The sequence below is a fragment of the Myxine glutinosa genome, chromosome 14, assembly GCF_964187855.1.
Source record: "Myxine glutinosa chromosome 14, kmMyxGlut1.1, whole genome shotgun sequence".
Lineage (NCBI taxonomy): Eukaryota > Metazoa > Chordata > Myxini > Myxiniformes > Myxinidae > Myxine > Myxine glutinosa.
The window spans coordinates 18,340,570-18,355,138 of record NC_136274.1 but is presented as its reverse complement, the minus strand read 5'-3'; the positions used below and the strand labels follow the sequence as shown (position 1 = coordinate 18,355,138).

General features: G+C 47.6%; 1 protein-coding gene across 10 annotated transcripts in view; it reads left to right on the top strand.

Moving 5' to 3' along the window:
• LOC137439459 (multidrug and toxin extrusion protein 1-like) overlaps positions 1–14,569 on the top strand; it is a 649,989-nt gene that overhangs the window by 581,936 nt on the left and 53,484 nt on the right. For all 10 annotated transcript variants that reach the window (XR_013621306.1, XR_013621310.1, XR_013621311.1 and 7 more), the window contains 5 exons: positions 3,797–3,910; positions 4,014–4,081; positions 10,965–11,073; positions 12,755–12,830; positions 12,912–12,981. Coding sequence is in view for 1 of the 10 variants with exons in the window: in XM_078767904.1 (XP_078624030.1) it covers positions 3,797–3,910; positions 4,014–4,081; positions 10,965–11,073; positions 12,755–12,830; positions 12,912–12,981 (437 nt within the window). In the remaining 9 variants the exon portion in view is untranslated. The remainder of the gene's footprint in view (positions 1–3,796; positions 3,911–4,013; positions 4,082–10,964; positions 11,074–12,754; positions 12,831–12,911; positions 12,982–14,569) is intronic.

Below are 14,569 nucleotides of genomic sequence, written 5' to 3'. Positions count from 1 at the left end.
GCAGAGCTGCCTGCCGGGTTTCGCCCGCTGGACCGGAGTCGACTGGAGCCTGGACCATCTACCTGGACCTTCCACCCTACCAGCTACAATCCCCGTGTGAGTGTGTACTGTGTATGTTTGTCTGGGTTCGTAGAATAAGACTGCCCTGTGTCCTGCTTCTTCTTCTTCTTCTTCTTCTTCCTGTACATCCTTTTGTTTCCTCTTTCTTTCTGTATATTTGTAAATAAATTACCTTGTTCTTTCTTGGTTTTCCCTTATCCAATCGCATCTGTCCTTTCTTTCATTGGGTAAACGTGGCACGATTCGGAACCGCTAGAATTGGGTTTAGTCTCTTGGTTAATAGCTCGGATCGCGGATTGCTAACCGCTCGGCATTATCCATCATATCCGTGGTTCGAGCGGGAGTTATTCCCTCGTTTCTGGCTGGCGTTAGTCCTTAGGTAGCAGCGAACCCCTAGGCCTAGCAAACCCTACCTAACGCCGTGCCAGGAAGGACGTTTTAGCTTCCCAGGACTCGGGACGGCCTGCTAAAAGGACAAGGGGATTAACCCTCCCCTTGATAAGGGGAGAGCCGACCCCGACCCCCGAGATATATATATATCTTGTTACAGTTTTTAGAACCTTCACTAGTAAATTTTAGTAAATGTTTCCCTTATAAATGTTCCCCTGTAAATATCCCCATCAATTGGCTTGTTAAAGATCGCACCCTAGTTAGTCCATGTACAACACGTAGCGAACCATAGGACCTCTCCGTAGTTATTTCATTATTATGTGTTTCAGTTAAGGATCTGTTCCCAATAGTTGAATCTGCGTTGCATTAATCAAATAAGATAGGCCCCAGTACATCGTTTGCCAGCAGTGTTCGCTGCTCCTTGCCTTGATTTGGTTGTTGGCCCCAAACCGCCATTAGCTATGCGGTCAAGCCGAGGAAGAAGGGGGCAGAGCTGCCAGAACAAGGCGTGGCACGCGACGCACCACCAGAGGCGGTCCAGCGAGCCCCCACCAGCCAACCAGGGCTTACGAAATATCATCACGGGCGTGGCTCTATGAAGCGCGCATTGATTTGGAAGTACGTTATATAAGCGCCAGCGCGAAGCCTTTTTACGGGAGATGAACGGGAGATGAACGAGAATCGACTTGGGTTGAGACGGCGCGTGGTGAGGTCTGGCTGAGAGAGACGAAGCTGCGCGGATCTCTTTGACAAGCTGCTTCGAAAAGCCCTACTGCGAGAACGAATACGTGAAGCTGCCGCTGGCTGTTCGCTTCCAGCCCGGAGTGTGGACCTGGAGCGGACCTCCTTGCTGTGCCTCTGCCCGAACCTTCCAGCCCTGCTGTCCCACTTGGACCTTCTCCTTCGTCCAGTCATTCCTGCCTGCTATTCCCCTTTCGTGTAAGTCTGTTTGTCTGTCTTGGGTGTTGATAATATAAGACTGTTTAAGGCTGCCCTGTGTATCTTCTTCTTCTTCATTCTGTATATTACTTTCGTTTCATCTTTGGGTTTGGTTTTGTATATAGTTAATAAATGTCTGTTATTTCTTACCTTTGGTTTCTTCTTTCCCCCGATCGCTTTCGTCCAGTCTCCAATTGAGTACCTGTGGCACGATTTGGCCAACGCTCGGAATCGGGTTCGTCAATTGCTAACGGCTCGAATCGCGGATTGCTAAACCGCTCGGCAAATACCATCTTGTCCGTGGTTCGTGCGGTACTTGTCTCCCTGTTTTGCGGAGGGATTGGTAAAAGTATTCGGGAGAACACCTTGACCAATAACGCTGACCAATTTCACCCCGCAAAAGAGCGTTATAAGTACCAGGACTAGAGACGGCCAGCTTAACAGGCCAAGGGGATTAACCCCCCCTTGCTAAGGGGAGTGCCGTCTCTGAGATCCGTAACAATATATATATATATATATATATATATATATATATATATATATATATATATGTATGTATATATATATATATATATATATGTATATATATATATATAATATATATATATATATAATATATATATATATATATATGTATATATATATATATTATATATATATATATATATTATATATATATATATATATATATATATATATATATATATATATATATATATATATATATATTGTTTCGGTTCTTCGCCGCCCTTCTTCCCCTTACCAAGAGGGGATTAATCCCCTTGTTCTTTCTGGGCTTGACGGAATCGAGACTTGAAACGTCCCTTCCGGGCAAACGCAGAGTAGGGTTTCGGGACCAACTCTCGCTCGTACCTAATTCCCTGCGCCGGGAGGGAATGCCTCCGGCCACCTTTGGACATAAAAATTGTGTACAAGTATACAGGAAACAAAACTCGAACTAACAAAACGAACTAACTAACTAAGGAAACTAACTAAACTATAAACTCGCGCTTTTGATTGCAAGGCATTTGCAGGAGAAGTACATGGAGAAGAGGAAGAAGTTGTTTCTTGGTTTTGTTGATCTGGAGAAAGCATTCGATAGGGTTCCACGCGAAGTAGTGACATAGGCATTAAGGAAGTTAGGAGTGGAGGAATGGTTGATCAGAGTAGTAATGGCAATGTATGAGGGAGCGCTCACAGCTGTAAGGATGAAGGACGGGAACAGTGGTGAGTTTGAGGTGAAGGTGGGAGTGCATCAGGGGTCGGTACTAAGTCCACTACTATTTGTAGCTGTGATGGAGGTGCTGGCTCAGAACGTAAAGGAGGGTTTGCCGTGGGAGTTGTTGTATGCAGATGATCTGGTGTTGATTGCCGAAAGTATGGATGGACTGAAGGAGAAGATGAATAAGTGGAAGGAATGTATGGAGACAAAAGGTCTGAAGGTGAATATCGGAAAGATGAAGGTGATGGGCAAGTGGTGAAGCATGTGGTGAGGTGGAAAGAACTGGGAAGTGGCCGTGTGCAGGAAGGGTGTCGGAGTGAACTCCATTCAATGTACAATGTGCACTGAGTGGGTTCATCAAAAATGTAGTGGTTTGAGAGGGTCATTAACAAGTGTGGCAGCTACATTCAAGTGTAAGTTGTGCACAGAGGGAGCTGCAGATGGAGGAAATGTTGAGTTGGATCTTGGAGACGGCGTGAAGCTGGAAGGTGTGAAAACATTTTGTTACCTAGGAGACATGCTGAATGGAGAAGGTGGATCAGACTCGGCAACGGTTGCTAGAGTGAGATGTGCCATTGTGCATGGAAGAAGTTTCGGGAACTGAGTGGCGTGCTGATGAGGAGGGGAGTGTCGTTGAAGCTGAAGGGAAAGGTGGATGCTGCATGTGTGGGAAGTGTTATGATTTATGGGAGCGAGACATGGGTAATGAACGTAGAGCAGCAACGAAGGCTGGAAAGGGTGGAAATGCGAATGGTTCGGTGGATGTGCGTAGTATCGTTGAGAGAGAGGAAGACAAATGATGAATTGGGGAGCCTGTGATGGATGCTCTGAAGAGAAACAGGTTGAGATGGTTTGGTCACGTGTTGAGGAAGGATGAAAGTGACTGGTTGAGAAGAATGATGGAAATGAATGTAGAAGGAATTAGAGGACGGGGAAGACCGAGAAAGACTTGGCTAAATGTTGTGGAAGAAGAAATGCGGGCAAGGGGGTTAACAAGGGGAGATTGCAGAAAATAGGACAAAATGGAGAAGATTGTCATGGGGCCCGCAAGGCTAACCCCCGCTCTAGCAGAGAAAATGGCCTTTAAATGCCTGTTGTTGTTGTTGTTGTTGTGTTGTATGCAGGAAGTTTTTTAAAAGTGCAATGAGCTTTTTTTCTCACGTTTTGCTGATAACGGTGGTGCAGGATGGTCAATAAAGTGCCTGGAAGATTGGTGGCCTTACATGACATTGGCCATCCCAAGCACAATGATGATTTGTTTGGAGTGGTGGATCTACGAGATTGCAACGATTCTTTCCGGTAAAAAAAAACAAAATTGAATAAACTGTCTGCAGTAAAATATTTATTCACAAGAAAATGCCTGAAAATGCACCTGTCCCTAAAAGCTTGTGTTTGTGACAAGGCATTCTGGGAAAGACGGAACAAGCCGCACAGTCAACAATATACCAGCTTTCATCAATTACGTATACAGTGAGTTTTGTTGTTACGATCTTTAATCGTCTTGCAATGACATAACACCTGTCTATCCTCAAGTTGATTGATCTTTCCCATTTTGCTGAAGATGTATATATCTTATCCCTTTGTCTCAATCCATTTTATATTCTACAAGTAATACAGCACTGCTAATGTTCAAGTGATATGTGCTTACCAAGAGTGAAAGTTTTAAAGAGCCCACTTTTCCTTGCTTGCAAAAGGAGAAAATATATGGATGGAAGAGGTTGAAAGAAGCACTTTTTAATTAATAAATGGCACAAATTATTTTGGAGAAAATGTTTGGCTGTGCATTGGTTCCGTGACATGTTAACATGTAAACATATGATTCGAAACGGAACCTATGATTATTTTGAAAGAAACTATGACGGAACTATGAAACTATGACGTATGTGAAACTACATATGTGAAACTATGAACATATGTGGAACATATGTGAAACTATGAAAACTATGACGGAACGATGAAACTATGACGTATGTGAAACTACATATGTGAAACTATGAGCATATGTGGAACATATGTGAAACTATGAAAACTATGACGGAACTATGAAACGGATGCCTATGATTCGAAACGGAACAAATTCCTTGTTATACAGTGCCCTTCATAAGTATTGGGATAGTGAAGTCAAATTTGTTATTCTTGCTGCATATATACTCAATAAATTTGGATTTGAGATCAAGAGATGAATATGAGGCAAGAGTAGAGAAGGTCAACTTTTATTTATTGGTATGTCTATGTACATAAATTTTATCATTGAAGAACAACAGGTCTTTTTATGTTCAGTCCTCCCATTTTAGGTACCAGTCTGCATAAGTATTGGAACAAGTGACTGATAGGTGTTTCTTGTTGCTGAGGTGTTTCTTGTTGCATCGATTTTTCACACATAATATAGCTGTGAATGTTTAGTCTTGGTTTTTCGCCTTTGCATTTTCCTTGGGAGTCTGTCTTGGGAGTCAGTCGGCATAAACCAACATGAAGACCAGAGAAACTGTCCATGAAAGAAAAACAAGCAGTTTGGAACGTCACCTTTGCCCGGCTTCCCCCGGAGGGCCTCGTGCAGGGGGCGCAGGAGCTGGGCGATGCGGGGCAGGAACCGGTGATAAAAGTTCACCATGCCCAGGAACTCCTGGAGCCCCTTGATCGTGCGGGGGTGCGGAAACCCCCTGACCACCTCCACCTTGGCCGGTAAGGGCATGGCCCCGTGCCTGGTGACGCGGTGCCCCAAAAAGTCGATTTCGGCGACGCCGAACCGGCACTTGGTGGGGTTGATGATCAGGCCATGCTGGCCCAGGTGTTCGAAGAGCGTGCGGAGATGGCGGAGGTGCTCCTCACGGGACGCGCTTGCGACGAGGATGTCGTCCAGGTAGACGTAAACGAAATCCAAGTCGCGCAAGACGCTGTCCATCAGCCGCTGGAGCGCCTGAGCCGCATTCTTCAACCCGAAGGGCATCCGCAGAAACTCGGAGGCCGAATGGTGTAATGACGGCCGTCTTCGGTATGTCCTCCGGCCTGACGGGGACCTGGTAGTAGCCGCGGATGAGGTCCACCTTGGAAAAGAGGGACATTTTCACCAACTGGGCGGAAAGGTCCTGGATGTGAGGGACCGGGTAGCGGTCGGGGGTGGTAGCATCGTTGAGGCGGCGGTAGTCCCCGCACGGCCGCCATCCCCCGCCGGGCTTCGGCACGATGTGCAGCAGCGATGCCCAAGCGCTCTTGGAGCGCCGCACGATGCCCAGCCGCTCCAGCGTAGCGAACTCCGCTTTCGCCACCGCGAGCTTCGTCGGCTCGAGGCGGCGTGCCCAGGCGTAGACCGGTGGCCCAACGGTGGGGATGTGATGCTCCACCCCGTGATTGACGGCCACCGCCGAGAAGGTGGGCCACGTGAGGGCCGGGAAACTGGCGAGGAGGCGGGTAAAGTCAGCCGCTGCCGGAAGCGTACAAACCAAACTCGCCGGGACGGAACCGTTTAGCAAGCCACTTGGTGAGCCGCTCGGTGAGCCGCTCAACGAGCTGCTCAGCGAACAAGCGAGCGAGCTAAATGTTTCGGCCTGGACGAGCCTTCTGTGCTTCACGTCCACCAACAACCCATTTGCACATAGGAAGTCCGCACCGAGCAATGCCATGGGCACGCTGGCGGTTACGAACGACCATTGAAAGCGCTGCCTTCCGAACCGCAGGGAGAGGCAGCGCTTCCCGAATGTGCGTATGGGTGTACCGTTGGCTGCAAGCAACGCGAGGCCCAGGCCCGCGGTTCGCTTGTCGGACGCGTGGGCTGGGGTGACGCTTACCTGCGCTCCTGTGTCGCAGAGGAAGCGGCACCCAGACAAGGTGTCCATAATGAATAAGAGGCTGCCGGAATTGCCGACGCTCAGGGCCACTACCGAGCATCGGCTCGGTCGTGTCCCGACTTGCCAAACGAGCACGGCGGGCAACACTTCATAGCCTTGTGGCCGAACCTGGCGTGGAAACGGCACCAGGCTTGCGGCGGGAGCGGCGGAGGCCGCGGCTTTCACCGCTGCAGTGGTGGTGGGCGGGGCGTGGTGGCGGCCATGAGGTGTGCATGCGCATCAGCCTCGGGATCCGCGACGGCCGCACCGAAGCTCGCCCGCGTGTCACAAGCCGCGAAAAACTTGTCGGCCTCGACGGCCAGAGCGCGGGGTTCCCCTATTTTGGAACCGGCCAACGCGAGGCGTACCTGTGCCGGTAGCTGGCGTAGAAAATGCGCCCGGAATAAAAAATCCGGGGCTTTGTCACCCAGCAACGACAGCATGTAGTCCATCCGTACCGATGGTCGTGTGTTGCCGAGTTTGGGAAGGTCCAGGAGGCGGTCCGCCCGTTCGAGCTCCGTGAGGCCGAACATGGCGATGAGGAGACGTTTAAGCGCCGTGGACTTGTGCTCCGCCGGTGGGTGCTGCAGGATGGACACGACTCGGGCGGCCGTGCCGGGCCCGAGGGCGGCGATCACGTGATAGTAACGCGTCTCGTCCGCCGTTATTCCTCGAAGCTGGAACTGTGCTTCGGCCTGCACGAACCATACCTCGGCCTGTGCTTCCCAAAACTCAGGGAGCTTTACCGCGACTGCGTTGCTGGCCATGGCGCGTTCTGTGGTCAGCGACGGCTGAACCAAAAGGGGTCACCAGTGTAGCGTGGTGCTACGCACGCAATGTGTTTGCCAAATAAGGTAAGCCACAACGCGTAGGGTCAAAAGAGTCTTTATTGTAAAGCTCAAACTGTAGCACTGACTTGCTCGGGGCTGCGAGCCCCGTGTATATCCCGAGGCCATGCCTACCCCTCTGGCGTGGCCGACACCCTCTTGGTGCGTGGAATGATGTCACCGCGCCAGCAAGCCATCGTGTCCCCCACACTATATTATAAATCCCACACAAAGAGCCATACCGCAATGGGGCAAGCCATACAGCAATGAGGCAATCACACACTTTCAAATCCTACGATACTATCCTTATCAAGCCCCTCAACCCCATACTCACGATCAAGCCCCTCAACCCCACACTCACGGCACCTCCCCCAATGTCTCTGCTCCACTCCAAGGCGAAGTCCCAATGTCTGTGCGCTCCCGCGATCGGGGAGTCGAGGCCCGATAGTCAATTGAGGCGTCGACGAGCGAGACGACCCCGAGGTCGCGTGTTTAGCCCCCAGCAACACCGCGGTGGAGAGGAACCTCACAAGGATTCGAATTGAGGCGTCGACGAGCGAGATGACCCCGCGGTCACGTGCTCCGCCCCCAGCAGCACAGCGGTGGAGAGGAACCTCACAAAGATTCGAATTGAGGTGTCGACAAGCGAGACAACCCCGCGGTCACGTGCTCAGCCCCCCAGCAGCACAGCGGTGGAGAGGAACCTCACAAAGATTCGAATTGAGGCGTCGACGAGCGAGACGACCCCGCGGTCACGTGCTCAGCCCCCAGCAGCACAGCGGTGGAGAGGAACCTCACAAAGATTCAAATTGAGGCGTCGACGAGCGAGACGAACCCGTGGTCACGTGCTCTGCCCCCCAGCAGCACAACGGTGGAGAGGAACCTCACAAAGATTCGAATTGAGGCGTCAACGAGCGAGACGACCCCGCCCTCACGTGCTCAGCCCCCAGAAGCACAGCGGTGGAGAGGAACCTCACAAAGATTCGAATTGAGGTGTCAACGAGCGAGGCGACCCCGCGGTCACGTGCTCAGCCCCCAGCATCACAGCGGTGGAGAGGAACCTCACAAAGATTCACTCCGATGTACACGTTGCGGTTCAACCCGCGAGCCTCCGTAGAATTCGCACGTGCCCCTCTCTGGTACGGCCGTTCCCGGCAATCCACCAGGGAATAATGCCCAGCCGACACGACGAAAGCCTGTTCCCTGCAGGGTGCTCGCGTGGCCAGAATGGCGCGCGGCTTTCGCTCCAACTCTTCCGGTCTCGATCCGGATTTTCCCACCACCTTTTATCAGGAGCGCTTTTAACCCTTTTAACCACAACAAGCATCATCTGAAATCAACCATGAACAAGCACCACCATAATTAGGGCCGCTATCCGTAACACATGGTACATGATGGCATACGAGTGCACATCACTTTATTTTGCGATCTGATCAAAGATGGCTGACTGGTAGACTGGAGGCCATTTTAGTTGTAAAACTAGAACGACACTCTTCGACGTCACGACGTCGACCGATATGCCTCCGCCTACATTATTATATCATGATAATACTTGTACCAAGTTTGATTTAAATCCATTTAGCTGTTCTCAAGTTCTCACATTTTACCTGACCTGACTTCTGACCTTTGACCTCTTGACCCCAAAATTGATCAGTTCATGTTTACATCATTATACATACCTGTACCAAGTTTGACTAAGATCCCTTCAGTCTTTCTCAAGTTATTGCGGTAATGAAAACCTATCATGGACGGACGGAGGGACATCCTGAAAACGTAATGCCTCCAGCGACTTCGTCGGCGGAGGCATAAAAACCTAACATTGAGCACGTCCTCAACCACTTCTCGGACATGCATTTACCGATCTTATTCGAACATGGCACACAGATAAATGAATGATGGCTTACACAAGCACGTCATGATTTTTTGAGATCAGATCCAATATGGCCGACTGGCGGCCATTTTGTTACTTAAACGTGCCCCCAACCACTTCTTGAACATACATGGTGTGATTTTGTTTAAATTTGGACAAGCATGGGACAATGGTACCTGATGGCACATGAGTGCACATCACTTTATTTTGCGATCTGATCAAACATGGCTGACTGGTAGACTGGAGGCCATTTTAGTTGTAAAACCAGAACGACACTCTTCGACGTCACGACGTCGACAGATATGCCTACGCCCATTTTATTATATCATGATAATACTTGTACCAAGTTTGATTTAAATCCATTTAGCTGTTCTCAAGTTCTCAAATTTTACCTGACCTGACTTCTGACCTTTGACCTCTTGACACTAAAATTGATCAGTTCATGTTTACATCATTATACATACCTGTACCAAGTTTGACTAAGATCCCTTCAGCCGTTCTCAAGTTATCGCGGTAATGAAAACCAATCACGGACGGACGGAGGGACATCCTGAAAACGTAATGCCTCCAGCGAACATGCCTTCGTAATGCCTTCGTCGGCGGAGGCATAAAAACCTGACATTGAGCACGTCCTCAACCATTTCTCGGACATGCATTTACAGATCTTATTCGAACTTGGCACACAGATAATGAATGATGGCTCACACACGCACGTCATGTTTTTTTTGAGATCAGATCCAATATGGCCGACTGGCGGCCCCATTTTGTTACTTAAACGTGTCCCCCAACTATTTATTGGACTTGCATGGACCGCTCTTGTTCAAACGAGGCAGAAAGAGAACACATGAGAGTGTTCATATGCTGAAGATTTTGTTTTGTAATCCGTCCAAAGATGGCCGACAGCCTGTAACTCCGTGCAGCAAAATTACTAAAACCATGGAGGATATGACATTTTACCTCTTTCTTCTTGTTCAATACAATTCTTGCAAATACTGCATATTTGATAAAATCTTGTGTCCTCAAGTCTAATCAATTAGTAACTCCCACTCCTCCCTCCAGGTCTTTAAAACAGCTGTTCACCACCATCTCTTATCTTCCCCCATCCAAAACCTTGATCTTTTCTACCCCCGCTAATTTCACCCCAATTCCACTTTTTTGAAATACCAACTTCTGTCCTGGAAGTCCTTGGTGTCCTTGTGTTTTATACTTCTCCCACCCCCCTCCCCCTTCCCACGCCTCCTCCCCCCAAGCCCTCTCCCTCCCATACATCTCCCGATGTCCCTGCTCTCAAATGTTGTGTTTGTGTGCTTCCCCTTCTCTCCCCATCTTGTCTACCGCTCCCTATTTTTATATATTTTGTTTGTCTGTTTGATTTGTTTGTGTGATAAATGTTAGCTCTTTCACGAGCCTCGATTCTGTATACAATTAAAAAAAAAAAAAAAAGGGTCACAAACATTCGAAAGTTTGTTATGTACAAGAGTCTGACACAGTTAGGTATTCAACAACTTGCTTTGGGAGCTGACAACAAATATGCTGACAGGTTTACATTGTCGTTGCAAGTGGGTCTACTATTATAAAAGCAATCATGATGCATTTGTTATGTTTGAGAATTGTATGAAGTCACTTTAACGGATATCTATTATCTGGTGCAAAGTGTACAATTCAAACTTGAACCAATGTAAGTGGAATGTTTTTTCTTTGTCAGAAATTGCCATTAGATTTGATTTTTGCTTTGTCCACAAAGCTACAATGGTGACGTTTTTTAAAACTTTTTTTTTGGGGTTTTACATCAGCAACGTAGAACTGTAAATGAACGCTTGTGATTCACACAGATTCCGATGGGAGTATCAATAGCGGCAACAGTGCAAGTAGGCAATGCTCTTGGTGCGGGAAAAACAGAACAGGCCAAACTCTCTGCCAAAGTGTCTTTGGTTTGTGCACGTGAGTCAAAACATTACAACATTGATACGTTTAAAATGCTGGCACCAATACCGACTGATGTTATCAGAACAGGGAGCGGAACGGGCAATTTGATTTTAAATAAAAAGAAAATGTAACTGCAAGGCATCCAACCCAAAGTAGTGGAATGTAATTCTTACTCCAGTCACAATGTAACACTCTTTCTCTCTCTTTCTCTCTGTCTCTGTCTCTGTCTCTGTCTCTGTCTCTCTCTCTCTCTCTCTCTCTCTCTCTCTCTCTCTCTCTCTCTCTCTCTCTCTCTCTCTCTCTCTCTCTCTCTCTCTCTCTCTCTCTCTCTCTCTCTCTCTCTGAAAGGACCATCTGGCAAACCCTCCTATCTACTTTTTTTTAGCAACCCTCTCAAATAAGTTCAGTCATTCAAACTCCTGGGTCTCACTGTCAGCCATGATCCTTTTGTGCAAGCTACTTTTCAAAGTTGGCCAACAAAGCCAGCCTCCGACTGGGAATCCTCCATTATACAAAGTCCTTCCTTGGCATAACTGAACTCCTATCCACCGACATGGCCTCCATCCACAGCTTGATGGGAGTATTGCTCTCATCTCTGGGCTGGCTCCACTGCCTCACATCTTGCTCAGCTTGATACCCTGGAAACTATGGCCTTCAAAATCATTGGAATCTATCATGCTGAAGCTGAGTCTATGGGCCAATAACTTTCACTCTTCAGACAGGCCGGTGGTCTCTCTGTCTTTGACTGCCTCCTTTCTGGTCTTGCACCCTCTGCTCCAAACCTTGTCCAAACCCTCCCAGGTTTCTCCATGGCACACACGGTCCACCATCAACCCCCTTCTGATTAAACTCCCTCAATATTGTCCAACTCCGCCATGGTTGCTTCCCGCCCTCTCTCTACTGTTCCTTTTGTCCTGTTATGTCCTGATCTGTTCAGTGTACTCGCTCTTCCACGATCCTTGACTCTATACTAAGAAAAAAAACACTTAATTTTTGGATTGTTGAAAAGCAAACTGTGTATTTGGGAAAGGATTGCACTGGTCGCCAATTGCGTTCAAAAATGTTATGAATTTCGTTTTCCATTTTTTGTGTATTTTCCCCAAGACCTGTGAATAAGCCACTTGCACATTCAACAAGAACGACACTCAGTAGAGCATCTACCTCTGCCAGTCTGAACAGTTCACACTTTGTATCCCACTACAGATAGGCCGGATCTGCATGTGGGCCTTAACAAGGATCGAATCAGCTGGTTCTTGTCACCTATCGAACTTATCCACCAAGTTTGTCATCACCTGTCCAAAATGTTTTTGAGATATCATGCTATATATCGTGTTCGGCCCGATCTCTCAATGTTGAAGAATCATTTCGAACATTCAAGTATCCGGAACCAGATCCTGGATGTTTACCAAAATCTCATCAATTCATCGTTGTCGCACACCCAACCTGACCACCATGTTTCGTCTGAATATGTCCATACTGTTTTTGAGATATCCTGCTCACAGATTTCACAGATTTCGGATTTGTTTTTTGTTTTTTTGTATAAAGAATCGAGGCTCGTGTAAGAGCTAAAATCTTTAGGATCCGCATTGAATAATGACATGCCTTGTACTCCTATACCCCAATTCATCCAAAGTTGTCGGATTGTCCGAGTACCATTGTTGACTGAAGATGTAACTTCATCTTTTTGTAATTTCAGTTTTCCTGGCAGCCTTCAATGCCCTCATATTGGTGTCACTGAAGGACGTGCTGGGATATTTGTTTAGCAATGACCTGTAAGTATACAAATTACCGTACTGCTTTTGCACGATATGTTGATAAATCTGGGCCTATGATAATTTGTTGTCACCCCCCAGGGATGTGGTGAAAATGGTGGCTTTCATCCTACCGCTCTGTGCTGCATTCCATTTGTTTGATGGAGTATCGGTAAATTCAGTCATCAGATAAACATTATTATTATCAAGAAACTGTTTGGTCGCATTGACACGACCCACATGAATGTATGTGCTGATAATGCTGGATGCAAGCTCCAAGAATTACTGAGTCATCAATAATTTGCATGAATCCATGTCTGTCACCCATATTGTTGCCAAACTCAGCATGATTACTAATTTAATCCTCCAAGGGTATTCACTTTACCAAAACTGTCAGCATGGGAAAGTGGCAGAATCACAAGGCCTAACAAACTCTCTCAACGACATGAATAATTCATTACAAGAGAGGACCCAGAAAGAAACACTGAACAGAAATACACCATAACAAATAACGAAAGCACACCTTTATATGGTGCCACACACACAGCAACCACACACTCAAACCCCAGGCTGTTGCACAACTCATACATGCTGGTACAGCAAGCGAGGCCAGACAGCAGACAAAATCGGTCCGTCTTCTGGAAGACGTTGGAAGACAGCCTGGTGCTGCCCTTAATTGTACAGATATAGATCGAGGCTCATATAGAAAGCTGGCAACAGATGGGAGTAGGTCAACATAGTGAGAATGCATGATGAAAGAGCAGGCGCAAATAGGATGAAGAAACAAAAAATGCTCGAATGGAAAAGGATTGCAGGTCCATATAGTGAACCATGACATTGAGGCCCTGGAGGAAAAAGTAAGATTCATGCACGTGACAGCTAGCTAGGTTGGGGCAGATAACACGAATCTTTGTCCTGAGGTTTTTCATTTGGAGTGTACATTAATGAAAAAGATGCGAAAAAACATCTTCAGTATGAGATAAAATATGTGCCACATTCATTATCTCAGGCATAAGTGATAATATTGTTACGGTTTTTAGAACCTTCACTTGTAAATTTTCGTAAATGTATCCCTTATAAATGTTTCTCCTGTAAATATCCCCCTCAATTGGCTGTTTAAAAAATCACACCCTAGTTAGTCCATGAACAACACATAGCGAACCATAGGCCTCTTCGTAGTTATTTCATTATTATGTGTTTCAGTTAAGGACCTGTTCCCAATAGTTGAATCTGCGTTGCATTAATCAAATAAGATAGGCCCCCATTCGGTCCATTTTGCTCTCCCTCTCCAAATTGTGGTACTTCATTGCCAGCAGCGTTCGCCGCCATTACGCACGTGGTTAAGCCGGAGAAGAAGGGGGGCGGAGCGCCGAAACTGAGGCGTGGCCCTTTCGGCGAGCCAACCAGGGCTGAGATGAGCTCGGTGGCGGGCGTGGTTTTGGAGGAGCGCGTAGTGATCTTGGCTCGCATTATAAAAAGAGCACGCGAAGAGCCCTTGGACGGACTTCTTTCGACAGGCTCCTCTTGGAAGAACTGCGCGGGGGACGTCTCTGGCACAAGAACCATACAGTGGCGCTCTTGAACAGGACTCGCGTGCACACGGCAGTGGCGAAATAACTCTACAGCGGCGCTCATTGCAAAGGCGTTATAAGAGAACCTTGTAGAGGGTGCGTTTGGCAAAGCCATTCATTTATTACGTATGGAGCATCCCAGTCCCCCCGTGATACGTAAGGTCCGCTCGTGGTTGAACGATATGCGCG